This window comes from Corvus brachyrhynchos, unplaced genomic scaffold (assembly GCF_000691975.1).
Source record: "Corvus brachyrhynchos isolate BGI_N302 unplaced genomic scaffold, ASM69197v1 scaffold547, whole genome shotgun sequence".
Taxonomy (NCBI): domain Eukaryota; kingdom Metazoa; phylum Chordata; class Aves; order Passeriformes; family Corvidae; genus Corvus; species Corvus brachyrhynchos.
Window position 1 is genome coordinate 730090 of NW_008239104.1, and position 26235 is coordinate 756324.

Genomic DNA, 26235 nt, shown 5'->3' on the forward strand with positions numbered 1-26235 from the left:
CCGGAGCTCTGCCGAGGAACTGTTCCAGTCACGGGACCAAGGGTCCTTCTGCCCGCGCAGGGGACACAAACCAACCAATGGGAACGCGGCTGAGCAGGGGCAGGGAAACCCCGTGTCTGTGCCCTCAGGGCCCCTCTGCCAGGGCTACACGGCGGGGGAGGAGACCCCAACAACAGAATATTCTGAGTTGGAAGGGATCCATAAGGATCATCAAGCCCAATTCCTAAGTGAATGGCCCATACAGGGATTGAGTCAGCAACCCTGATGTTATTAGCACCATAGCTGGTTCTAACCAGCTGAGCTAATCTCAGGATCCAATGGGTAACGATATCCCAAAATTATCTTGCAGAGACTGGCACTGTTACCAGGATTGCCTGGGAGACTGATGCTCAATTTTTATGCCTTTTAGATAGAGCTCCTATTGGATGTTTAATGTCAGCTATTAAGGGTATCTGGGAAAAGCCATCCTGCATCATTTCCTCTGCTGGATCAAGTGACCTTTGTTTTAATGCCCTATTTTTACAGTGTGAGCTCATGTTGAGGTACCATAGTCACCTAGAAGTCTCTGACCTCAAAGTTTGCATGGAGTGCCTTGTGCTGAGTGTCAAGAGTCCAATTTTAGCTCTTAAGGATGGAACATGGAAAAACATGTTTGTGGGTGGGGATTCTGTCTCCCACTGGGTTGCAGGTCTTACACTTTGGATTTTAAGGAGAATGATGTAGACCTCTTATTAGAAAAGACTGAGTTTTTCAGGAAAGAAGTGGAAAAGATTTTTCTTCACTTGACCAGGGAAACACTCTGTTCTCTTACTCCTAATGGATGAAAAACATATGAAGTAGCAGCATAAAAAGCTTTCAGATTTTCCTTGTCTCATAGCTCACTGAAAATAAATGTTTGGGCAGTCTTTCTGGAGTGGGAAAGTAGGGGTGTGGCTAGTGAAGCTCAAGTCTGGGAAGCTTCGCTTGTGTCTCAGAAGCTCTAGGCTGGAGAGCTGCTTTTCCCACGTGCTTCTGTGGGATGTGACACATCTCAGTGAATTTTTCTGCACTTCAGTTCTCTGTCTAAGAAATGCTGTGTATTTAATAGCACGCTGTTTTTCTTCTTGTCTCATCCCTCTAAATAACAGAGTTCTTTCTTTATTTACCTGATACTCACTGCCTTTCTGTAGATGACCTGCACCAGTGGGTGCTGCCTACCTTCAGGAAAAAATATACGTTAGAACAGAAACTAGATATGAGCCTAATCTTTGTAGCTCTGCTTTCTAGATACCAGTATATTTCTGCACCACTGAAAGAGTTGGCATAGCATGTATCAGCACAGTTTCCATGTCTGATGTGTTAGGGTAGATGCTTAATGGTCTACTGTGAGAATGGGATACATGTACCCCACTACTTGAAAAAATGGGATAAAAAATTCAGCTTATTGCTAGAAAGATTGATTGGGAGGTTTCTTTCAGTAAGGGGAGAGAAAACTATAAAAAGAAGCCAAAAATAGCCCTTTAGCACATCCATTTTAGTTGAATAAGTGGCACATGTTAATGAGAAAAAACTAATTCTTTGCAGATTATCCTCTGAAGCTGGAGGAACAAACTTCTTGATCCTGGAATGCATAGGCAAAGCAAAGACAGTTCTAACCAGCAGAGACAGTGCTTACAAAACTGTTCTGGCTTACAAGTGGATTGTCCTAGAACTTCTATTCTGACCTTTATTTTGAATATAATGTCTTAATACTTTGTCTTTATTGTTTCCAGTTCCAGCTGCTGATTGAAGTTGCCTGGCCTCTGTTTATCTTCTTTATCCTGATCTCTGTAAGACTTTCATATCCGCCCTATGAGCAGCATGAATGTAAGTACCAAACACAGCAGCTGTACCCAGAATGCTTGTTGTTTCATGGTTAGAAGGTAATAATGCAGCTGGCAAGATGCAAAGAGCAGTGGTTCCATACTTCAGTCAGAAATCTGCAAGAGGATTTAATAACTCCTTTGCTTCCACCTCGGGAACTGCAGTTAACTGATGATGTTGCTCCAGGACTGTACATTGCTGCTCTTTTTCCTGCTGTTTCTCATTTTGTATTCATATTACCTGAGAATTTGCTGTACAGCTGTGACAAATCTATAAAACCTGCACAGAACCCGTATCTTATTTTTCATTTTTGATCTGTATGTGACTTAGCATAAAAGAATGCAGTGTTCTGATCGCTAAGAAAGCAATTTTGTTTCCAGGTAGTAAAGTGCATTAATGTATCACATTAAAGAGCACAAGAGCCATTCTGTTCCTTCTAGCCATTACAGTGTCAGCTCTGCCTTTAGTAGATTCAACAGTCATACATTGCTGAGAAAAAACAATTCTACTTTTCTCTTTGCACCCTAAATGGGCAAATTTCTGCTTTTCTTTCAAAGGAAGCTTGTTCTTTATAAATGGCTATAGGCCTCTTTGGTTGACATTTGATTTAGGAAGCATGACTTGTTTGTTAGCAACATGCTGTTGTTTTACTGTGTTTGGTGATAGCTTCATACTGCAATTAGCTGATTGTGGAAGAGCTCTTTGTTTATCTTTCCTTAGCCTGATTACTGCAAGGTACGGTTTAAGGGTCAGCAAAACATGTTTCTGAAGGGCCCTCTGAGGTGTTTCTTTCTTAAAATGAGGAAAGAACTTGCTTTTACAGCACTTATCCTGTCTTTGCAATGGCTGGGGCATTTTGTGCTGTTTGCTAGGTGTTCAAGCTGGTAAGTGTCTTTTAAAGCTGAGATGTCAGTGTTTGCAGTTTCCCGTTACACTTTGGACTCTGCTGGTCCTATGTGCTGCCTAACTTGCTTTTTTCAGCATTCAACAGCACACTTGAAGCTTCCTTAAATCTCATACTTTACATGGTATTTGAACTGCCTCTTCTGACTGAAAGTTACAGTGACATTAGGAGAGATACCTGTAATAAGACATGAAGCTGAAGAGAAGCAATAAGCACTCTACTCAGTTGTTATAAATAGCTAGCAGCCTCAATGGTAGTTTATTTCAGGTACAGCAGGGCTGCATAAAATCAATCCTAGCAAGAGCTGTGATTTCATAAAACTACTTAGATTGATCTTGCTAGTCAGTAGCCTTCTCATAAAACATTTGCTCTGGCACCATGCTGTCATAAGCATAGTTTTGAGTCTTTTACCTGCAATCCTTTTTCCTTCCCATTTATGTTGACTGTTATTGCTTTGTCTTCCTTCTTACATTGTCCTCAGCAGTTATAGAGTGTAGGGCATCTGGTAATTTTTAATTCACATTTATGGCTAATTCCTCTTCATTTTTTGAAGAGTTTCTGCGAATAGGTTTCTAAATTGTGTTGTCTGGATTGGTTTTACTGAATGTTCACTCATGCTGACAGATGTGGATGTGCTGTGAAGTGAAGCAGTTTTTGCTGCATTGTGAGCAGAGATAGAAAGGAAGAAGGCTTTTGGGTTCATGGTGAACTCTTTGGCAACCCTGTGGATGCCTTAAGGGAAGTAGGATTGCTCTCTGTAGTGGCAGTGTTCTATGCTGTTCTGAAATCACTTGTAGGTAATGCCTGGTGATAGCAGTAGCAGAGCTGTGTGCAAGTGCTTTGTAGCCTCCAGATAGCCTCAGTATTTTAGTGATAGTCTTTTTCAACAAAAAAGTAAAATTTTCAGTTTTCTTTCCCTGTTTGAGAAGAATCAAGAATTGGACTGTTGTCAGGGTTTCTTGTTTCTAATGGCTGGGCTTAGTGTGAGGAAGTTTCCTCCTAAAATATGGAGGAACAATTAACTTTGAAGTGATAGTTACGTGGCTTTCACCAGACCAGTCAGAGAAGATATCTTAGATTGCTGTTGAGCTAGATTGTGTCTTGTAGAGCTCTTCTTTTCTGTTCCTCTGACTCTTCAAGGTATTCAAAATTCACTTTATTGGGAGTGGGAGGGAGAGAATCTGACAAGAAGTGACTAATCTTTTCTGTTTTCAGTGTATCTCATCTGATTTACAACCAACAGATTCCCGCTTTACTCTTGGAGAAACTGCTGTTACATGCATCACTGTCTGTAAAAAGTTACTATAAACTCTTGTGTGCCATTCCTCTTTCTGTATTGGCTCTGAACATTTTCTTGGAGTTACTAACAATGTAAAATGAAAGGCATGGAGGACAGAGAAGGTGATTCTCTGGGAAATTTTACAAAAAGAATATGAAAGTCTTAGCATTTTTCTTCTTCCTCTACCCTCACCTCCTCCCCAAGCCTCTCAGCCAAGAAGGACAAAAAAAGGAAAATCAAACGAAAGTCAGACAGCTCAGGTAAAGAGCTCTTCTGTTTTAAACAGAGAACTAGGAACAAGGGTTCCCTGGGTACTGGAAACAATAAACCTTAGTTTCCTTCATCTTTCTCCTGCACAGAGTCCTTGGCTTTCTCCAGCTAATAAGATTCCCATCTTCCTTCAGCCACGTACATTAACCATTCTTGCTGTAATTCAGCAACTTTGATACCTCTTTCTTGGCCTTTGGTACTTCCTTTGGGGTAGTGGAGGAGCCAGCCCCCTGAGTGATAGCAGGCATGCTGGGAGGATGAGGTAGACACCAGAGGGAAGAGTGGGCATCTGATCCTCAAAGTCTTGAGCTTTGAGGTACCGAGGAGGGGACACAACCTTCTTCCAGGATTCCTTCCTAGTGCAGGGGTGAGGAAGTGAGCTCACTGCAAAAAGCAGCCTGACAGCTTATCTAACATGCAGGATTATACAAGGCAGGCCTTTCCTGCCCTGTCATTGGGGGTATGGGATTCAAAAGTATCCAAGTGGCATTACTGGTGGATATCTGCCATGAGTAGTTTGTTACTGCTTTGTTCTTAAACAGGATGTAAACTCTCGCCTACAACTTCAGTAGTTCTTTAGCAGAAGGATTTAGACTTCAGCAAAAAGAGCAGTGTGGAGAGTCTAATATAAGCTCAGTCCTTCTTAGTGTTGGGTGTTCTGCTCTTTCGTGAGCACTTTGGGGCAATACCCAGTGCAGGGTTAGCAGTGCTCTTCAAATACAATGTTGTGTAGTAAAAGCTTGTATCATGTATTTGTCTCCTAACTCCTGTGTTTCTGTTCCAGGTGAATGGGATCATCTGCAATGCCAACAACCCATGTTTCCGCTACCCAACTCCTGGGGAATCCCCTGGTATTGTTGGAAACTTCAATGCCTCCATGTGAGTCTGTCTGCTTTTGCCTCATCCCTATTCTGGGGAAAATGTGGGGAAATGGGGTATTTGGAAATCACCAGCTAGTTATGAAATCTTATGCTAGTGGGGGTTTGCAATTTCTACTACCTCTGAAGTACCAGATTCTTCAGTTACCAAATTCATAGGGCCTAGCAGACAGGTGGTAGGTGTGCAGAATTTTCAAGTCCAAGCACCTGAAGCTCTTGGTGAATGAAAAGCGCTGCCTGGGTAAGGACTGAGTCCATTCTCTTACCTGGGCTCAGAATTTGACCCATAAAAAGGTAAGCCTTTTTAAGATGTTCTTTTTTCAGAGCATCTCTTTCCTATAGAGTGTGAGGCACTTGAACAGGTTTAGGGGATACTCTCTGACATTTATCATTTATTACTGGCTAACATGATGCGGAAAGCACAGTTGATGGCCAGCTTTCCTATACCTTGCCTTACTTGCTACATTCATACTGTCAGGAAAGATAGGCTTAGTGCAGAGTATAATGTGTCTGCAACCTGGAGAAGCATTTGAAAGGAGCAAGGAGATTCTTAAATTATTGTTCTTCTAAGAAGCAGTAGATTATAGGCAGCAGTAAGCCCTCTCCATCCCAGTCCTAAAAATGCTTTCAAATGCATGATGTTCCCAATGTAACTTACATTGACCTTGCATTAGCAGATATCTTCTGTTGGGCTCCTTGGATTGTCCCAGGGTGTTCACTGAGCAAAGAGTTTTTTTGTGCTGGAGTGACATAACCAAAGGGGATTAAAGTTTGGAATTGGTATATAAAACTGTATCTGTGGATGGTGGCTCACAGAGCTGATGACTGCTAGTTGTTTTTCTGTTTTCCCCCAGTGTTTCCCGCCTGTTCTCGGATGCCAGGAGGTTACTGTTGTACAGCCAACAGGACACAAGTATAAAGGATGTCCAGAAGGTCCTGGGAAAACTACACAAGTTGGGAAATTCCTCTGCCTTAGGTAAGAGCCTAAAAGAAAGAGTCAGTATCTGGTATTTCTGGTCTGTTTAATTCCATGTGTGTGTGTAAATTTCAGGAATGTGCCATCATGTGAATATATGCAATTATAACTCAGAATTTATCGAACCTTTTCCAATCCTGCAGAAGTACCTTAAGCCTCTCCTGTGTCAGAGCTTTTTGTGCTCTTTGTTTGGTGGAAGAGAAGAGGGGTGGTGTGCAATGCCAAGAACAGCAGCTGTTTTGGATGTGAAACTATAATCCTGGGCGCACTGAAGTTAGTCAAAGTGCTCATTTTCTCAAAGGAGTCCAAGTAGCGTGTCTTTTTGGAGAGTGCTAGTTATTTTGGTGTTCTGTCAAGCAGTGAACACAATGTAGCTACAATTTAGTGTTCTAACGCCTGAGCTCCAGAGGGAAGTGTGCTGGAAGAACGCAGATGGGGAAAAGCTGATGTTGGCCTCCAATTTACAGACTGAAAGCTGGTTATTATCTGACAATGAAGCATCCATTTCCCTTCTTGTGTTTGATTTTTGGAGGGTTTTTTTTGTTCCTATAAGACTGTTTCGTGTCGTATACTTCACTCTCTGATACTGTCTGGCAGGATTTTGAATGGCAGGGTATGAAAGAAAACTGTCTAGGGGGCTTTCACAGCCCTATTTCCCATGAAAAATTAGAATCCTCCCATTTTTAGCTTGTGGGAAAAGATGATGTGCCTTCCTGTCCTGTGCAGATGAATGAGTGACTAGTGTGAGATCACATGGGAAGCTTGCAGCAAAGCTGGGACGTGAAAGAACTGTTCCGTCTCAGGAAATGTGGCAGATCTCTTGCTATTGCCAGATCTCTCTGACATGATACCTTGTAAAAGGTTTTTGGGATATTCGTCCCAGAAAGATTATCTATCTTGGCTGCTGTTTTAGTGTGGCATGTGTCTAGTGGAAGTGATGGAAAGTAATGGTTTAGAAAGACATACAGCAGGGAAATAGAAAAGGGAGCACAGCCATTGAGGGTCTTCACCTACCGCCTTTGTGCAGCATGTGGAGCTCTTTGGACACAGGTGGTATTTTAGTGTTTTGTGAAAATTGTCCTTGGTTTCACAGCTGTAGTTCTTCTTAGCTCTCTTCATTTGAAGATGGCTCAGGCACACTGCAGGAAGAAAAATATCTGACCTGGTATGATGTGAATAGTGTCACATAGTGTCTGATGTGTGCTGAGCACACTTTAAGCAGAGATGGTGTTTTTACATTCTTTCCTGTGTTGCTCAGTACATTGCAGGTTGTCTTGGAATAATCTGTACTGTTAGTGACAGGTTGACAGGTATGTGCTGAATCCATGTTCAGACATGGACTGCGCAAGGTATTTGTCTTGAGTATTTAACCCTCCTCTCTCCCCTTCAGGGCTGCGCAGAATCCTGATGTGACCAGATCTGCACATAATACTGTGGTCTACTGACTCTGAGCATTAGTTGATACTTGTGTATAAAGGGCACCTCTCCTTGCTGAGGAGCTCAGTATCCATACCACCAGGCCTCCTCTCTTTTTACTCAGAGAACTGGTGAGCAGCAGCTTCAGAGGGGAGAGGATGCAGAGTGAACCCTTTGTGCAGAGATGGACGCATAAGGAACACAGCCCAAATGAGTTAAGATGACTATTTCCCAAGGAAAAGTTTAATATTGTTTTCTTGGATATCTTCAGTTGTTTGGTTTGATTTGCTGGGAACAAGCTCTCTCCATCAGAATGACAGATATTGTTGTTAATGGTTTTACACTTCTAGCTGTAGTATTTTACACTTTAGTAGTACTACTTCTACACTTGTACTGGCAAGTTAACTCTTCCAAAGAGAGTAGATGCTGGTGTGGTGTTTTTTGTTAGGACATGCAGTGAATGTCAGACATGGCCATTTATAAGAACACTATCCAAGCCGTAAGCTGAAGCTCTTGCTGCTGGGAAGGTTTGAGGGGGAGGAGTGATTCCAAGAAGAGTTTTGCATATGGAGTACTGTACAAGTTGAAAGTCAGAAGGCTCATGTTTCTCTCCACTGTAAAGATTAGTGGACTGACTGCAAAAACAAGCCTCAGACCCAGTCATCAGACTGTATTTCTACAATAAAATATTTCAAATGTATAATCAAAAAATCAAGCCAATGTGTCATTAGAATGACAGAATGTCCATTGTTGGTAAGGCTTTTAGAGAACAAAGCCTGTTTGTCCTTCTTATGCTCATTTACAAAGCCTTCCAGCTTGATGGACCCTGCTGCCCACTTCTTGGCTGTGTGATTCATTCTCTGACAACATGCATGGAACAGCATCCTCTAATCTTAGAAGTACTCATGTATTTATACTTAGCAGTGCTTAGATTCCTGTGCAAGGAAGGTCAGCTCTCAGTTGCTGTTGACGATGAGGTGTGAGAGATGCAAATCCTCTTCACTCTGGGGCATTTCCTCTAGTGACTCTGGGAACCTAAGGAGACAGTAGGAGTGGATGCCAGATGTAAGTGCACCACCCAGCCTGAAAGCACTGTCTGTATATGTGTGTTTCCCCCAGTAGCAGGAAGGCTAATTATCAATAAGCTAATAATTGAAAGCATTATAATATTCTGTATGTTTTAACTCTGGCCTGGACCTGAATTTGTGTGAATTGGTGGTGCAGACAGATGCAGCTTTTCAGCTTCCCCAGTGGGATGGACTGTATGCTCCCTGGTGTGTGACATGGGCTCTGTTGGAGTGTCTTCAGCTCCCTTCTCCCCTCACACATTCTTCCTGCTGCTGCCTGATGACTTTGAAACAGGCTTCCAGGAGTTGATCCCTCAGTGCCAGCATACAAACTGGAGCTAATGCTAGTCACGCAGAGTATTCATGTCTGTATCTGGCTTCTGACACTGGAATCTGTTTGGAGACCATTTGCCAAAGTCCTTCTGCTTGAACCTTCTTTAAAACAACCCTCACAAACTAATGGTCAAGGTGTGACTCTTAGTCATCTGATCTGAAGTTACGCATGAGCTGAACCTTGGGGATGAGAGACCTACTTAAGATGGGAGGTTGCTTGAGGTGCTTGCACAGGTATGTGCAAGTCAGTGTCTTCATTAAAGACAAGGTAGGACACTAAGGTTTTGTTCAGGCCATGCTATGCACTTATTCCAACAGGCTTTGTCTCTTAGGCACTTCTTGATGAGGTGGGAGATAATTCCTCATAACAGGCCTGTTTGTGCAGGAGTTTGAGAAGGAACAGCAGAGAAGAGCTCTCTGTTGGAGAGGAAGGTGTTACCAGTAAGGAACAGTCCAGTGCTGCTTCATGTAGCACCTTTTTTGGCCAGGATAAAGTGCTAACTGGTGGTGTGAGGGAGTTCAGCACATGCAGCTGTCACGTTCTATGGGCAGTGCTGTTGTGTGGCCGCTTCCAGCAAGCCCTGGGCAGTGAAATCTACGTGCAGGCGCACACATACCATAACATGATCAATTTTGCAGGCAGGTGCCAGGTGCCCTCTCTGTTCCACTTGTTACATGTCTGTCCAGCAATGTCACCAAGGTCTTTAACACTCATGATAAGGCAGAGTGCAATTCAGAACAGAGAGTCAAAGACCTTGGTGACGGCACTTTCAAGAACATGACAAGGTTGCTGGGATTGCCAGCTGCAGTAGGTTTGGATCGCTGCTTGCAGGCCCTGAATTTGCAGCTGGCCTCAATGTCATTTTATCAGGTTAAGTGTTTGCAAGAAATAAGCTTTTCTTCTGTTTTGAAAGGTGGAGATACAGCTTGCTATTGACGCTGAGGTACATTTCTTTATTTTTCCCTTCTGTTTTCAGGACTCCAAAATACTTTGTTCTGTAGTGCCACAGGGTAATAAATTATCAGGTATAATTAAAGCCGTCTTCTTTTGTTATCGCTGAAAGTTGCAGATATAAGCTAACCTGGCTATATTTACTCCATTGCTCTTAGTTTTCAGTGATCCCAAAGGGCATGTTTCTGTTTTTCTTGAAGCCAACCCAACTAAACAAAAATGGAACAATGCAATAGGCAGAGGGAAACAAACATTGCCTAAGAAATTGTATCAGATCTCAGGCTATTACTCCACACGTGCCCTGCCTATCCCTGTTGTTTGCTGGATTAGTATTGCTTGTGGTAGGAGAGAAACATCAACTGGGTGGCATTCTTTGCTGATGTTGCACTCTGCTGCACAGAGATGTTGAGACTGAAGGAGTTTGCAGCCTGTCTGGTCAGTGCTATTAGTGCTTCTTTTATTTAACAGGTAAAGGATTGTAGAAGGCTTGGGCTAAAGAACAGCCTTGGGAGGGGTTTTCTGGTGACTTGTGTATTACTGTATGATTACAGGCTGCTCAGGGAAACAGGATGTCATACATTACCTGCTAGGTGACATTAAGGTGATGGCTAACTCCCTCCTCAATGTCTTGTCCCTAACAAAATTGTCCCCACACCCTCAAGCTAAACATTCAGATTGATTCTTATACCCTAATTAAACTGTTTCCTCCCTGGCTTCCTTTGGGAAGAATCCTAGCAAAAGCCAGCCAGGCTGGAATGAAGACTAGCAAACCATGCGTCCAGGTGGCCTTCACCCCCAGAAACACCAACTGTGGCAGGGTGGCGTTGCTGTGCATAAATATACACCTGGATTCTCTGGTAATGTGCTCCACAGTGACATTCAGGTCCTTGCCTTTCCTTTAGGTCGAGAAAAAGTGTTGCCAGAAATGTTGCCCTGTGGTATCAGTAGAGAGATCTTGATTTATTAGGGTAGGTAGGAAGGCTACTTCACCTTTTTCAGTACCAGTTACCTTGCACTAGCCCTCAGCAGAAATCCCTAGGATATTCCTGGCTGCTAGTTCCTCCCAGACCAAAGCACCCCTCCAGGAAGGGGAGCCTGGGACCATGTGGGGAACCACTGTGATTTCTGCTGCAGTCAGATGCAGCCTGTCACAATGAGCAAGTGGAAGAAGCGGCCAATGCTGGGTGCTTGGATTGCGCAAAGATTGTGGTGTGCCATGTCAATTGGGTAGGGGATTCAGGTACACATGGCAGTTTTCCCACATTTGTCTAATTAATTTTTTCTTCAAATCTGTGCTGCTGAGCAGGCACAGATATGAATGTCCTTAGATTTTATTTTTTTAAGTAAATGGAAATTGTTTAGGCAACTGCGGATCTTCTGGAAAGACATTTCCAAAACATTCTTGGAAGGGCGCTTTAAGTCCCTTACTACAGGTAGTGAACAAAGTCTCTGTGTGAATCCAATGGGTCTGTTATTTCTTCTGTCCTAAACTGAAACTAGGAGGCTGACAGTCAAGAGATGTGCAAAGGTGGACAGACTCTTACGGCAACGTTTTTTATAGGGCAGTTAGTTATGTAGCTTTAATTAGTTAGGTGGCATGATATTTGCATTATTCAGAAAATAGCATCCTGTGACTACAATATAACTGCATATGGAATTACCACTTTCAATGGAGCCTGCTTTTGCTTTCCTTATTATTTGGTAGCCGAGGATGTGATTATCAAGATAATAAAATTATCTTGATAGAGGTCAAGGTACAAAGGTCTGCTGTACTTCTAAATCTGTTCCCAGGCAATCATACTTGTTTTCCATGGGGCTGTTCATGAGCAGTTGTTACTATGTGACTTTGCTTAGAGGTTGAGATGGGCAAACACATACAGCAAAATGTATATTGCTGTGTTCTGATTCTGTAGGACTGGGCTTTAGTGTCTGCTTTTGGTCTAAACTTCGTTTCTACAGAGATGCTTTGGAACAGAGAAGTTTAGAATTATGTCAGCTTGGATTCTGGGTAGATATGTATGGATGTGAGAGAGTAAGGCTCAAATCTCTTAGAATGGGGAATTGAAAAAACGCATGCAGTGTTAAGTTAAATCTGGCCTTGCTGTAGTGTCTGCACTAAACTAGGCGACAGGAGCTTGAGAAAAACGTTTCTGAGAATCCTGTCGCAGAAGATGGTGTGAACCCTGTTGAAAACACATAAGGAGAATTGCAAGCTTGTCAGCATAAGGCTGTGCTGGCGGTATGGTTACTTTAGAACCAGCTAACCCAGTAGTGCTGGTTAATGGTTTGACTGCATGTAGGGGAGTCAGCAATGCCCATAGCTACAATTAGCAACAGAACTATTCAAATAGATACCAAATTGCCGTTTCTTGAGGGCACCACCTTTTTCTTTCTTAACTTACCTAGATACAGACACAATGATAAAGAAAACAAGAGTTGCTTGCTGTGCTTGTCAGTAATTAATAACTAGTATGTGCCTCAGAAGCAGGACCATCTTAAAAAAGTTATAGGTGTTTTCTTTAGTCTTTACCCTCCTCTGTCAACACTGACTTTTATTTTAAATCAGCAAATAAAGTAGAGAGCGTTAAGTGAACAGTTAAACCTCTCACACTTAGCTATTGTCTCCCTCTTTGTATGCAGCCTTGTCAGTATAGCTTGCTAAATGTCAGGACTATGTTGCCAAAACTTACACTGTTTTAGCTTCAATTTGCATTTATTTTCTATGTTTTCCACTGTGGCAAATTCTGCATTTGTTTTCATTGACTTCTAATCTCAGAATCTTAATATAATTGCCTGATTTGTGGAAGACTGCATTCAGTTTATTTAAGCTACAGTCTGAGGTTGGTTGAGACAGCAGGATAGTGACTTTTCACATCGAGCTTAGTGTTAGTAGTCCCCTAGGAAATTTGTAACACTGTTATCTGATGAAAAGTTCAGCTTTCTCAGGGGATTTCCGTGTGCCTGAGCTCTCATGCAAGTGGAGATTATGAAATTGCCCCATTTGGAAAAAGCCCTGTGCACTTCTGTGTTTGATTGGTACTGAGGCCAGAGTGCCTAATTTGGGTCTGACCTCCCATATCTTTCAAGTTAATATTCAGCTTTGGAGCTATACCTAGTAATCATACATTTTATCTTCAGCATTCATTACAAACACTTATTACCTAATTTTTACAGCATTCCTGTGAGCTAAATAAATAAACAGCTGCCCTCATTCTGAAACACAGGAGGATGTGGCAGTTTTCAATGCAGTCAGGAGGCAATAAAAGCTGATGGCTTTTAAAAAATGTTGATGATGTATCAAGTTCATTTTTACACAGACAAGAAGATAGAGCATTGATTGACTGATTTTTTTGAAAATACGTGTCAGTTCAATTTTTGGGCAGTCTTTTATGTTCTAGTTAAATATTTTGGGTCATAAAATAAGTGAGTGTTAATACCAGCATCCTGACTAAAATCAAGCAAAATGTTCTGCCACCTGTTGCTGAATTTCTTTGCGGCTTCATTAAAATGCAACAGTCTCTACTTCCAGTCCTAGAGTTTTTTTGCGGTTTCTCTGTTTTATAGAATAGCAGTTGTGAATTGTTTGAAATACACTTTTAATTCACTTTACAGGTCTTGTGCTTATATTTTCATGTGTTTTGTTTTCAAAATTCTGGAAAAATCCATTGAATTAAATGCAACAGTTGCAGAATTTTTAAAAAATGCATCTGTTTATGTATTTACTAAGTGTCAATAATTGAGTTTGTTAAAACTGCATATTGCTTAGGCCTGTGTATCAGGAATCCTCAGCTGGTGAATTGGTGTAGCTCTGAAAATTTAGTGGAATGTACGTCATCTATTAGCTGAAGATCTTGCCCTAACTTTTTTTTTATGCTGACCTGGCAGCACTCTGTGTGCTGTATGTGGGGGAGATTCATGCTGTTCTGTGATACACATCCTCTGTAAACAGCCAGAGTTTCTTTCCCTTTCTAATTTAGCTTTAGTTTTAAGGATGGTGCAATAAGCGACCCTTTAAAGGATTTAAAATAAGACTCCTTCCTGTGAGTTTTGGTGTTTTGTGGTGGTTTTTTTCCCCTCTCTGAACCTTTCTGTTCTTCTAAACATATATTTTTAGAGGCACATACTACCTGAGGTAATATTTAGATGTATTTTTGCTTGATGTTGTCAGAAGGTTTACATAACCACAGACAATCAGAACTCAATAAACATAAACTATTGTATCTCTGAACATCTTTTCCTTATAGTTCTCTATCTATTTTAACATGTGCAGCTGAAACATAACTGGACCATGTCTGAAGCTGACTGAGCATAGATATATGCCAGAAGGAGATTTGCTTATGGGACAAAGACAGCTTACTGCAAAGATAGCAATATCTTAACTCTGAGTGCCTGTTCTGGCTCGTGCCAACCAACTCCTTAGGAAAGCAGCAGCTGCTGCCTACCCAACAAAATGTTACTTCAGAACAGTAGGGAGGAAAAAAAGAAAAGTGGTTTTGACACTTGATACATTATGTGAACTTGGAAGTCCCTTGTCCCAACAATTTCCATTGTAGCAGAGGCACAACTGTATGAGAACATGGTCAACAGCCATCACCTATGGTGTTACCCTGCTCTGTTCCACATGCTTGGTGCCTAGCAGGTGGGGAACAGTGTGCTGTCAAGCCAGAGAACACAAATCAAGACAATGAAGTAGCCCTTTAAGGCCTCAAGTGTCCTCACATACCTGGTCTTTTTCATTGTTTTTCATGTTATCTCTGCTGCTACCTTAAGGAAGTGTAAGGAATTTTACCAGTGTATCCATAGAAATAATGCATAAGACCTCTCCAGCCGTACACATTCCATTTTCTTCAGGTAATTCCAGTGCTTTGTGACTCTGGTACATGGAATCAGGTTCCTAAAGTACTAGCGAGCACTGTTCTTCTCTGTGTCTAGAAGTAATCCAGCCCTCTGTGTAAAACAGTGTGGTGCAAATGCTCCAGGGTGTATTTTCAGCCAGCAAGTTCTGTCAGTAACAAAGGGAAGGAATGGTTAGTATATTGACAGTCCAATAGAAAACCAGCTGGAAGGATGAGCTTCTGAAACTACCAAGACAGGGTCTGCTGAAACTACCAAGACAGGGTCTGTTGGGACCATCCTGATGTAGTGTAGTATAGTGTCATGCTCAGAATATGAGAGACATGGTTTCCAGTCAAAACTTCATGTGAATTTGGGCAATCCTTATCTTCTAACATCTGTTTTTCAGTCTTTCCCAAAGATTGAGAAAGTTCTTCAATTATTTTGAAGTGCTGTTGCTCATCAATCTTTTCTTTAGTGCTGAAGTTTGAGGGTTTTATTTCCATCCATTGGACTTGAGACTCAAAAGCAAACCCAAAGAACTATCCATAAGGGTAACTTTGCAATGACCAACTAAATTGAAATGTAGGGAGCAATCATGGGAGGTTGAAATAATTTAGATGTAGGTATGTTTTCAGTGGAAATAGACAGTGTTTCTGGTTAAACTAAGTGCAGTATAATGATTGGCTTATTGTTGTTAATCTTTAGCATGTTAATCTTGGTTGCTTTTACTCTTTGTTCTGAAGGTGGCTTGTGCTGCAGTGTGCTAGATAAGGAGCATTAGGACTTGGCACTAAATTCAGAGCTGTCAGGTCTTCCTGAACATCGGAAAAGTAAGAGCTACTATGATCTGCTGACTGCAGACATGGTATCTTGCTAAACTATAGAATAAGTCATATGTCAGCCAGGTTCCCCGAATTTGTGATAAGTAAGAGGAACAGATATCTTCACACCCAAGGGAGGGGCAGCCTTTTCTCTTCTCATCAGCCTTTCTGTGTAAGAAAGAACAAATACAAGTGCAGGACAGTTGGAGTGCTTTGATCCTGGAAGGCTCTGCCTGCCATTTTGCTTACAGTTCCTCATTACCCATGCCAGTTTCATGGGAGAAGCTCTTCAAACTGGATAGGTGGTGCTGTGATAATTTTCAAGTTGGAGGGTACTACTGGATTCATTCTACCTGCTTGTTTTGGGGATTCAGAATGATTCTCATATAAGTGTCTTCTAGTTGCATTTGAACCAGCAGTCTCACAGATGCATGCTTACATAGCTGGCTTATGAAAACACTTCATTACTATTAGTAATGGTCATTTGATTAAAATGTCCAGTCCTCCTTTTTCCTGTGATTTGAATATCCACTAAATTTAAGGTCACTTGCTCAAGTACAAAGAATTCTGGACAGGGTCCTCCTTGGTCACAGCTTATTCTGTCAACTTCTGTTTAGCTCCATGCATGTTTAATAGCATAATGCCATTCCTTATAAGCTTGTTTGCCATTAGAATAGTGGTATGTGACTGGATGTGACCATGGCATTTGGTTTTCAGTTTCTCTATTGTTTGGGGTTTTTAATATATTTTACTTTCTGAGTTGATGTTTTGAAACATCTAAAACCTGCATATTATGTAGAGCATTATATTCCTCATGCAATGAAAATCAAATCCTAACAGCAAACCCTTACTTTCTGCCTCTGTAGAAGAACCCATCCTGCCCTGAGCTGGGTTTGACCTTTGGAGGACCTTCTCCATAGTCTATACCATCCCTGAATGTGTTCCATTTACCACTCCTGAAAATAATTTTGTTGTAATAATGAAATACATTTTATGGTCACATCTGTGGTCTGTTATCTCTGTAACTGACAAGCCTGTTCAGAGGCTAAGAAATTTGCAGTTTGTCCTTGTATTGTGAACATTAGCATGAGAATTTTCGACCAGTTATAATGCCATGCAATTTGGAGCTCTGCTCAGGATCTGCTTCTTAAAGCAATACAGTGACTGTTCTTCTGTTTCCTTTAAGGTTGCTTTTTTTTTTTTTTTTCCACTGTTAGATGTATAATTTCTGCATAGTTTCTTTCTGCTTTTTTCATTGGCAAGCTCTATTTCATGGTTGTCTGTGTTGATAACAGAATTTGCCTTGCAGTGGGGAAAGTAATGAGAATATCTGTTCTGTGGCATAATGCGAGGCTTAGGGAGGTGGTTGGGTGTGCCCCTCCGTAGGCAGGAGCTCTGCAGGCTGTGTTTGCCAGCAGGGCTGTGGTAACCAGACTGAGGCTTTTGACTCTGTGCCTTGTGTCTTGGCTTTCTGACGTAGAGTCTTTGTCTTGTCATGTGTGTCATACAGGAAGAGGGCTTGATGGCTTTTGGGACTTTACCAACTGCACAAAGGGATGTATTAGCCCCGTGTTTGCTGCTGGCTTCCCATGCAGGGTGGAGATGGGATCTCAGTGGCTTAATGGGCTCTGTATGCCTGAAGTCAGTGTATCCCCAGTGAAGACTAACTGAGGACTGGTTTGTGTGTGTGCATTAGTACATGCTGAGAGCTGTGCTTTCTGCCAGAGTAATTGTGCTGGACTATATTTAAAGCTCTTCTGAGCAAAAATAGTGACTTAGAGAGGAATGGAGGTGGTCCCAGTGTCACAGTCCCAAGATGAGAGGAAAGACCCGGGCCTGTTGCACAGCATTCCTTCTCAGGAGAGATGCTAGCAGCTGGAGATGAATGGCAGGCTGCTTCTTCTTGACTCACATCACCATTTGGCATGGCAGATATATGAAGATGATGGACCCTGGCTAAGGGGGTGTTCACTTTGGTATTATCTAGTGTCTGCAGAGGCAGCACTGTTTGATGTGTGATGGCCTCAGAGCAGAGAGCTATAGCCTACTGTAAAACAGGTCAGGCCATGGCTGCAGAAGGAGCAGCACTTTGACTGTGAGCAAATTAAATTTGTATTTTCACACTAGTAAATCCTGCACAACAGGCCTGCTGAGCTGCTTGATTTCTTCTAAGCAAATCAAGGCATGGCTGTCCAACTTTTTCACAGGACAGTTCTAGCTCTTGCCAGCATTAATAGGTACACAAGCAGCTCTGAGAGCTATTCTCACCTCACAGGGGGAAAGCTGCCCTAGAGGAAAAGAGTAATTAAAACGTAGTAACTGCTTAAGAAACCAAGACCAAAAACCTTAAAAAATATTACTTTGTCATGCTTTTTGGATGCGTTGTCCAAGGTTAGGAGTATAATGAAGGCAGGTGAAAACTTGTTGCCTTGCCCAGCACTGTAAAAAGTTTGCTTTTCATATTGTCAGTCAGTGTCATTGGCTCAGTAGGGTAGCATGGTTCACCATTAGGAGATTGCTGTTTCCTCTGGGTGGTTGTCAGTTTGCTCTGGGTTATCGTCAATTTGCAAGTTGTTCAGTCTTTGCTTTGTCTGTTGAAATTATTTGAGAGCCCATTTTTGTTTTTATAGGATGTAGCTTCAGACATCTTTTGTCATTAAATCACGGTGATAGGTAATGTGTGAAAATCACACTCATTGGGTTAAAGTGCACCTGTTCAAGAGGAATACTTCCCAGATAATGAAAAATTAATACAAAGTTCCAGTGTACAAGGTAGTTCTGTGGCAGCATTTGACTTGCCTGCCCTAGTTGTCTCACCATGTGAGGGTTTCCTGAAAGACAGGTTTCTAGCCAGAGTAGTGTGTGCTACTAGGAAATGCCCTCAGCTGCTGGAGCTTCAGCTCTTGGTCTCAGCTTCAGCATCTCCATGGGCTTGTGTTATCCAAACCTCCTGTTGCTGGAAGTATGACCAGTGAAGAAACAGTGCCCTGGGTGAAGCAGGCCTGTGTGACCAGGGTGCCTTGCGACCTTGTTCTGCAGTCATGCCTGGGCACAGTTTTGCATAGACTTGATAGCCAGCTGTGCAATCTGGCTGGGCTTTGCCTTCCTGTAGAAGTGCAGTTTTACCTGAATGGGAAATTGTGAATCTGAAGTCTTTGTACAGGGAGAAGGAAACGCCTTGTTAGCTCACTTGACATTCTTCCTTTCTTTGCTCCTTCTGTTAATTGGTGGAGATGGGTGCTGAGCTGGGAACCCACTTCTTTTTTTTTCTCCTTTGGGCACTTGTGGAACCTTGCTGATTCTAAAGAATGAAGCTAAGGCATCTCATGCCTCATCCTATCTCACTGTTTCATCTCACTGTGATGCCTTAGTTGCTGTTACAAAAATGATTGGGTTGCCCTATGAGCAGTCTCTGTGGTAAGAAATAAGGGTCAGAATTTAATACCAGCCTCTGTGTTACAGTGATATTTGGGTGTGATGAATACAGGCTTAGCCAAAGGCTAGCAGGTCTCCCCGGCTGCAATGGATATAAAGAAAATAACGTAATTGTTTTCAGTCTTGTGTGTTGAATAAGTAGAGAGTGAAATCCCCTGATGACAAAAAGCCGTGTCCGTAGATCAGACATATTGCCCTACTTTTCTCTTAGCTGCTGAACTAACTTAAGGCACAAAACTCCTTCTCCCCTTTCCTTCATTTGTTTTTTGTAGGGAGTTAAGGTATGTGAAGCTGGGAAGTAGATCTGAATGTCACAGTGTTTTCACTGAGCTTGTTAGCTTTAAAGAGGCTGAAAACCTGCCATATTGTAGATTATGGGCACAAACCCTTTGGGCAGAAACTCCACAAATTAACATTAGACCTGGTGAGCTTTTTACTCTACAGGATTGAGATAATGTTGAATACCATTTGCATGCCTTTTATTTTTAGAAAGCAGTGTTCAGGATGTGAAAAACATAGCCACAATCTCCATGGGGTTCTGTTTTCCCACCCTATTTAATTTGAAAAGACATTGCACCATTAACTTTCTGGAGGAAGGTATGAGCCCTCTGCACTTCTCAGTGAAGGAAGAAAGAATGGGAAAGAATTTTGAGAAGAGTCTTGTTCTGTAACCTGCCCCTAGAAGCTTTGTTTTCTTTTCCACTTGTCTGTAGATCTTCCCAGTATTGTTGGAAATTATCACTGCTTACTATGGGACCTGTTATGATCATACTTGTAGTAAGATCAGCAAATAAAACCGATTCCCAGCCGTGGCTTCTCTTGCACTTTGACCCAGCTTTTGAGCTTGTGAAAGTAACTGGGGATGTGTTTCTGGAAAGAGGGAACTAAAAACCTGTGGCTTTTGGACCACAGATACTTCTTCACTACACAGTCAGTGTTCAGTTGTGGTCTGCATTGAACAGAGACCCCATAGCACTGATTTGCTATTTTTTTATAATGCATGTTTTTATTTGGATGTTCATTTCAATCAGCAATATAGCAAGCATAGAGGTTGTTTTTCTTCACTAATTCATGTGACTGTCTTGAGCTCTTTGATTACATTTTGGGTTTTGGGGTTTTTTTCTGTTATCACACAGATTTGATTCTTAAGCAAGAACCAACTGGCCTACCACTGTGCCCAGACATGAAGGTGCTGGAAAACGTTAGGTTGTCAGTAAAATGCAAATCTTAACATGTAATACAGTGCTACAGTCCTGTAGGAGATGCTCTGCCGTACAAAAATCCAAGAGTTTCTGGTTTTGATGCCCAGAATGCAGTCCCCAAGGTTTGTTTGAACTGCATGGAAATGAAGGACAGCTGTGCCTTTTGTGAAGACAATATCTGTGGAATGCTGCCATGTGTGATTTTCTAATCCTGACTGGTGTCTTCAGAGAGGAAGGGAAGCTTTGTGGTTAAGGCACAAGACCTCCAGGTCTGGGAGTTCTCAGTTGTGCAGGAAGCTTCCTTATGTGACCATATGAAGGATCTTTCTCCCTGTCCCACATGGAATATGGACATCTCTTCTGCTTGTTTCATGTGGATGGGGATGGTCTCCTTGTTGCATTGCCATACTGTGCCCAAATTGGAGCTAATTACAACAAAGGCATTTCAGCCCTACTAGACCTGTTGGTTTTGGGGGTTATTTGCATGGTTTATAAGCAAAGACTCTGTTCTCTGCTGTTGCTCCCTTGGTGTCAGAACTGAAACCGTTAAAGTAGTCTGCCATGGGGAAAAGCTGTCTCAGTATTATTTATGCTGACTATCCCACCAGTGCATCAGCAAGGTGGTTCACATTAGATTTGACAGTCTTTGAGTGTGTTTGCTCAGTCTGACCTCAAGTTTATCTCCCCATTTGCGCCTAGGGCTTGGCTTGCTTGCTGGGGCCTATGGCTTTAGCCAGGAGGCCAAACCCAGGGGTGAGGGAGCATGCAGGCCTGCAGCTCCCTTGTTTTCCTGTGGAAGATGAAGAGGAGGGGAAAGGAGAGGCTGCATGTCCATGTCGAAGTACATAGAGAGATTGGTCTCCAGTGTGCTGCCTGGTGTTGTTCTGTACCCACCAGCTTGCAGTAGCTGATTGTAACGATGCTCTTGGCCACTCTCAAGCAAGAGAGGAGACGTGCAAGTTATATAATGTTTGAGCTGACATTTTGTCTCATGCTTTTTGAGTAACTTGATAGTGTGTCTAAATTTTTATGGCAGGAAAATACTACAGTAGTAGACCTATGGTGGTAAAAGGTGTTCTTCCACTCTGGGTGTTTGCATTATTAAGTAAGCTTGGTATTAGCCTTCGGAAGACTTGCCCGTTTCTTTTGTTTCCTGCTTTTGGAGGGTTGGTTTTTTTTTAAATAATGTTCTTTTATTTCTTTAGGCCCAAGTGGGCAAGCAGTCATCTTGGATGGGAATGGCTGTTTTCAGGAGGAAACCTCTCTTAACTCTTGACTTTTTGAGGTATCCAGAGAGAGAATTTAGATGCATTGCAGTGTTCAGTGCTGTTCTGTGGTTTCATGTGTGAGCTGTTATGCATGCCTCCATGACTGAGAGGGATTGCATAAGACACTGACCCACAAGTCCTGGAAGTAGGACCAGATGGGGTGGGGGAGAAAATGCATGGTACAAAAGGCTGGCTTTGTGCTTAGGGTACTGCAGGCAGGATTGTGGTATTGGGATTCAGTCCCTTGGTCTCACAGAGCTTTCAAGTGTGGCCTTGGGTAGTGATCACAGGCTCATGATCAGCTGTCAGGAAGCCAAACATTACCCCACAGTTTTGGTAACCTTGTTCTATTTCCTTCATGGTTTACTCCAAATGATGATGAAAACTCCTTCAGATGTTTGTAGGAGCTCCTTGGAAGGTAGCATTGATTTTCAGCAAACTCTAGTGCTAAGCAAGTCTGAAAATGCTTGGCATGACAAAAAAGGCAGGAGATGAATGCTCTTCTAATGCTGGACTGGTTAATTACAGCTGTGGAAGATGGTGACTCTTTGTTACTCCCCCTCATGATTACAGGCAGGTCAGCAGGAATCTCAGTATAGTTCAGGTTGTGTTCTTGCAATTGCCCATAGAATATCTCCCTGACCAGGAAAATCATCCTTCTATATGCCAAAAATCCTCCAAGCCAAGCCCAGACAAAATAGACTAGCAAAACCCAAAAGCAACAGAACAATGAGGAAACAGAAAAGCGGAAGAATTATTGTTTGGCTACCTTTTTTTTTTTTTTTTCCCAAAAGGCATGTGGTCCTTTAAGAGAAGCTTGAAAAATATCTTAAATGGGGACAGATTCAATGAAAAAGCTTGCAAACATCTGATCTCTGCATGCCAGTGTGCCTTCAGGCAGCCATCCCTTTGTCCATCTGACTTTCTGAACAGTCGATGATCTCACCAAAAAATAAACAAGCTGCAGAAGTGTTTAGGGAGTTTGGCACATTTAGGAAGTAACCAAGGAATCGGGGTGGGGGAAGTTTTTCCTCCAGTTGCAGTGAAGCAGAGTGCTTTAGCCTCTGCTGGAAAGAAAAGGACGGCTTTATGTTTTTGCAGGAGCCAGATCTTTTCCTAGGCTTTCCCCGGGTGGGGAGTGGGGTTGATGGTCGATTTTCGGTAACGGGGTTCGGTGGAGCGTTTGCACGGCGTGCTCACAACCAGCATATTCATGAGTGGTCCTGCTGCGTGGGAGAGAGGAGGGCGAGGGAGAAACTTTTGCCCCGGAGTAACCTCCGCGTTGCCTCAGCAGAGGCGGGTGATTTACTTTTTCGTGTGGAACAAAAAGGCAACGGGGAATTTGTAACTGGATATGTAGATGAGGGAGCAATGACCGTCAGTAACCCCGTGTACTTGCTGCCTCAAGAGCAGAGCGCCTGGTTCCTTCCCTTTGCCGGCTCCTCCGCAGGATCGGGCTGGGAAGCAGAAGTGGCACCCGACCCGCCCGTCTCCCTTGTCACCTCCGGTGGCACCCTGAGTGCCGACCATGCTTTTTCCTGAGGGGGCCCATTCTTGACAGTATCACCTGCCCAAGTTAAGCCAAACCCACCCCCTAGGGAACAGGAGGGGGCACCCGACCCGCCCGTCTCCCTTGTCACCTCCGGTGGCACCCTGAGTGCCGACCATGCTTTTTCCTGAGGGGGCCCATTCTTGACAGTATCACCTGCCCAAGTTAAGCCAAACCCACCCCCTAAGAAACCAAAACCAACCAACCAAAAAGAAAAAGAAAACAAACCCAAAAGCAACCAAACAAAAAAAGAACAACCAAAAGACCCCTCCTGCAAAAGAGGTGTGAGAAAAGGTTGTTACAGCCATCCCCTATAAGAGGGGGGAAGGTACAAGCCCCTGGTTCTTCCATGTCATTACTTTCTCTTTAGAGGTCATGGTTTTCCACTCTTTGCTCTGGGTTGTGGCATCGTGTCTCCTAGAGTAGAAAATAGAGCATGACACCTAGCTAGTTGTCTTACCTCAGCCTGGAAATCTTCACTCTGGTAAATCCTATAGGACCTGGTCTCTCACCTCCTCCTGGCATAGCTGCTTTATTCATCACTGCTTGTTTAAGCAATGTGGAGATAGAATTGGCCTCTCTCTCTTAAATAAAACAGCAACAACAAAAAACAAGCTAAAACTAAACACCGCTCCCCCCCTCAAAAAAAACCTCAACCAAACCACAAAACAAAAAAACAAAAGAACCCACACACAAAACCCAAGAAAACAACCCAGAGCAGTGTGAGAGTCAGCTTCTTAAGATCCAGTTTTGTGGACTTTAATAGTTTGCTTGGATTATAATTTCCAGATGGTTCCCCTCTGCTGTGATGAAGGTACAAATTGGTTTTAAAGCCAAGAGCTGAAACACCAATGACTTGAGAAGGTGAAGCATTTGGGAAAGGAAATGGAAACAATGCTTGCAAATGTATTTTTTAATTCCAAGTAGCTAAGATTGTTTCCTAGACCTGCGTGCTATTCTGTATCATACCTGTGTGTCTGCATATGTCAAACTTTGAAATTTATGGTAGAGTACATCAGCTATTAACATAATTAACCAAAGGCTAGTAAATCCCTCAGTGGCCCATGCACCAGCTCAGTCCCATGCTCAGTAACAATACAGGGATTAAGTGCTAATGCTGTAGTAGGTTTCAGATCAGGGGAGCAGCTTAATGTGCCTTGCTTCTGTGTACGTATGAACAAATTGAGCTGAAGTAATGATGTTAATGGGAGTTGTTTTTGAAGGTTGATTTCTTTTCTTCTTGTTGGTTTGGGGTTTTTCTGAGACCAAGGCACCATGGATTGAGATTTCTGAAGCCTGCCAAGTTTCAGAGCACTTTACCAGCAGCTCCTCTTTTCCCTTTGTGCTATGCTTTGTGTAATTCCCTCTCCCCCATTTGTCAGCTTGACTTTTCCTGTTCAGAGATCTCACACGAGTTTCCTTTTGGCTTTGCTGTGACCAGAATGTTGCTTGTTTTGTCACTTTCCAGACCTGAAACTTCGGGATTTCCTGATTGACAATGAGACATTCTCTGACTTCCTCCATCATAATGTGTCCATGCCATCATCTGCAGTAGAGGAGCTGCTGGATGCAGGGGTCAACCTCCAGCAGGTAAAGAATACTTTCAACTCCTAACATAACGCTTGTCTGTTGTTTGTTTAGCTGTAGTGCCAAGATCCACAGTGCTGGACCCCACCTATGCCAGGTGCTGTAGATACACAGAGGAAAATGTATTCCCTGCTTCTTTCCTCTTTTTCTCAATTTACTGTGTTATTTGATTTTAAGCTGTAAAATGGTGCTGGGAACCCATGAGCAAACGCTTCAACCTACAGAAGAAAATAGTACACTCAGGCTAAACTGAATTTCTTCCTTCTGCATTTTTTTTTTAATGGAAGTAAAACATTAATTAAGCTGCTAGCACTGTTCTGACTGCTTTCGGTCACTCAGCTTGGACTAGAGCAGGGTTTCTGGGTCTTGCTCTGCCTTACATTCCTGTGCAGCAGAAGGAGCTATACTTTCAGGTTTGTGGCCAATGCGTCAAGACAGACACATTGTACATTACGTAGTACAAGAGTCCTGATATCCTGAGTGTACCATGATTGCAGTCATAAACATAGCCAGTGGTGACAGTGAGCTAGAGCCTTGTCTTGCAATGGCTGTCTGCCATTGTCAAGGTTGTAACATGTTTTTTGCTAGGCTTGATTGATTAGTTGACCAGCATCCTTTCTAGTGCAGAAGCCAGAACAGACTTCAAAGGAAGACCCAGGGTTCTCTTGGAAGAGTGCAAAAGATGGTATGCAAAAGGAGGAGGAAATCCATTTTGCTCCTCAGCTCCAGATCAGATCTTTTCATTGAAGTGGAATGGATTAATAGTCCTTTTAGTCTTTGTTTTCCTGTAGTTACAGGTGCTGTCCTGCAACTGCACATCTGTTTTAGCACAGTTAGATAAGTTATCCTACAAATTAAGGATACATTCTACTAAAAAATGTAAAGCAGAGAAAAAATTCTTATCCATTTTAGGCTGCATGCTTTGTTTTACTTGAATCCAATTTGCCTGAAATTCAAGCTAGATTAAGACAGAATCATGCTACAGATGATTCTAGAAGGGTAACTGGAAGACTGCAGCAATAGCATTCTAGTCATTCTCCCAAAGTTAGTGGAGAGGCAGAAAGATTTTCAAACGGGCGAAAAACCTGACCTTATATTGTATGACTGCCATACTGTATTGGTTGTATAATGGAAGGACAAAAAAAGCTTAGCTTTTATCTACATAGTGTGTCAGAAGGGTGGTGAAAGGCTGGTCAGTCAGCTAGTTCTTCCTTGAATGCTTCAAGCTGTATTCTTGTTTATGTAATTCTTAAGTTGATTCTGCTAGACCACTGGGAATGATGCTGCTAAGTAATAATAGCATTTTGTGCTCAGGGATGGCAGGAAGAGCTAATCTGAGCAACAGGACACTAAGCTGCAGATAAGTGGCCCACCGAATTTTTTCTGAGCACTTTCCTAATACAGATGGTAACTAGAGATTCAGACCTCTCCCTTCCTGCAGAATGACTTTATCTGACTCACAAAATGGATGTCTTTGATTTTGCTGGAGATCTGGTTTGGAGAACTGTTGCTGCCTGTTCTGAGCTTCCCCTCCCCCTCCCAAAGACACGTGCTCCTGCCCATGTGCTCCGAGCTCCTTTGTTCCAAGCGCGGGCAAAGCCAAATGTAACTCAGACTCTT

At 42.6% G+C, this 26235-nt stretch overlaps 1 protein-coding gene across 1 annotated transcript in view; it reads left to right on the forward strand.

Moving 5' to 3' along the window:
* ABCA1 (ATP binding cassette subfamily A member 1) overlaps positions 1-26235 on the forward strand; it is an 84776-nt gene that overhangs the window by 12266 nt on the left and 46275 nt on the right. Inside the window, exons 3-7 of the mRNA XM_017739346.1 lie at positions 1752-1893; positions 2824-2870; positions 5080-5174; positions 6028-6149; positions 24497-24618. Of these exons, the coding sequence (XP_017594835.1) occupies positions 1752-1893; positions 2824-2870; positions 5080-5174; positions 6028-6149; positions 24497-24618 (528 nt within the window). The remainder of the gene's footprint in view (positions 1-1751; positions 1894-2823; positions 2871-5079; positions 5175-6027; positions 6150-24496; positions 24619-26235) is intronic.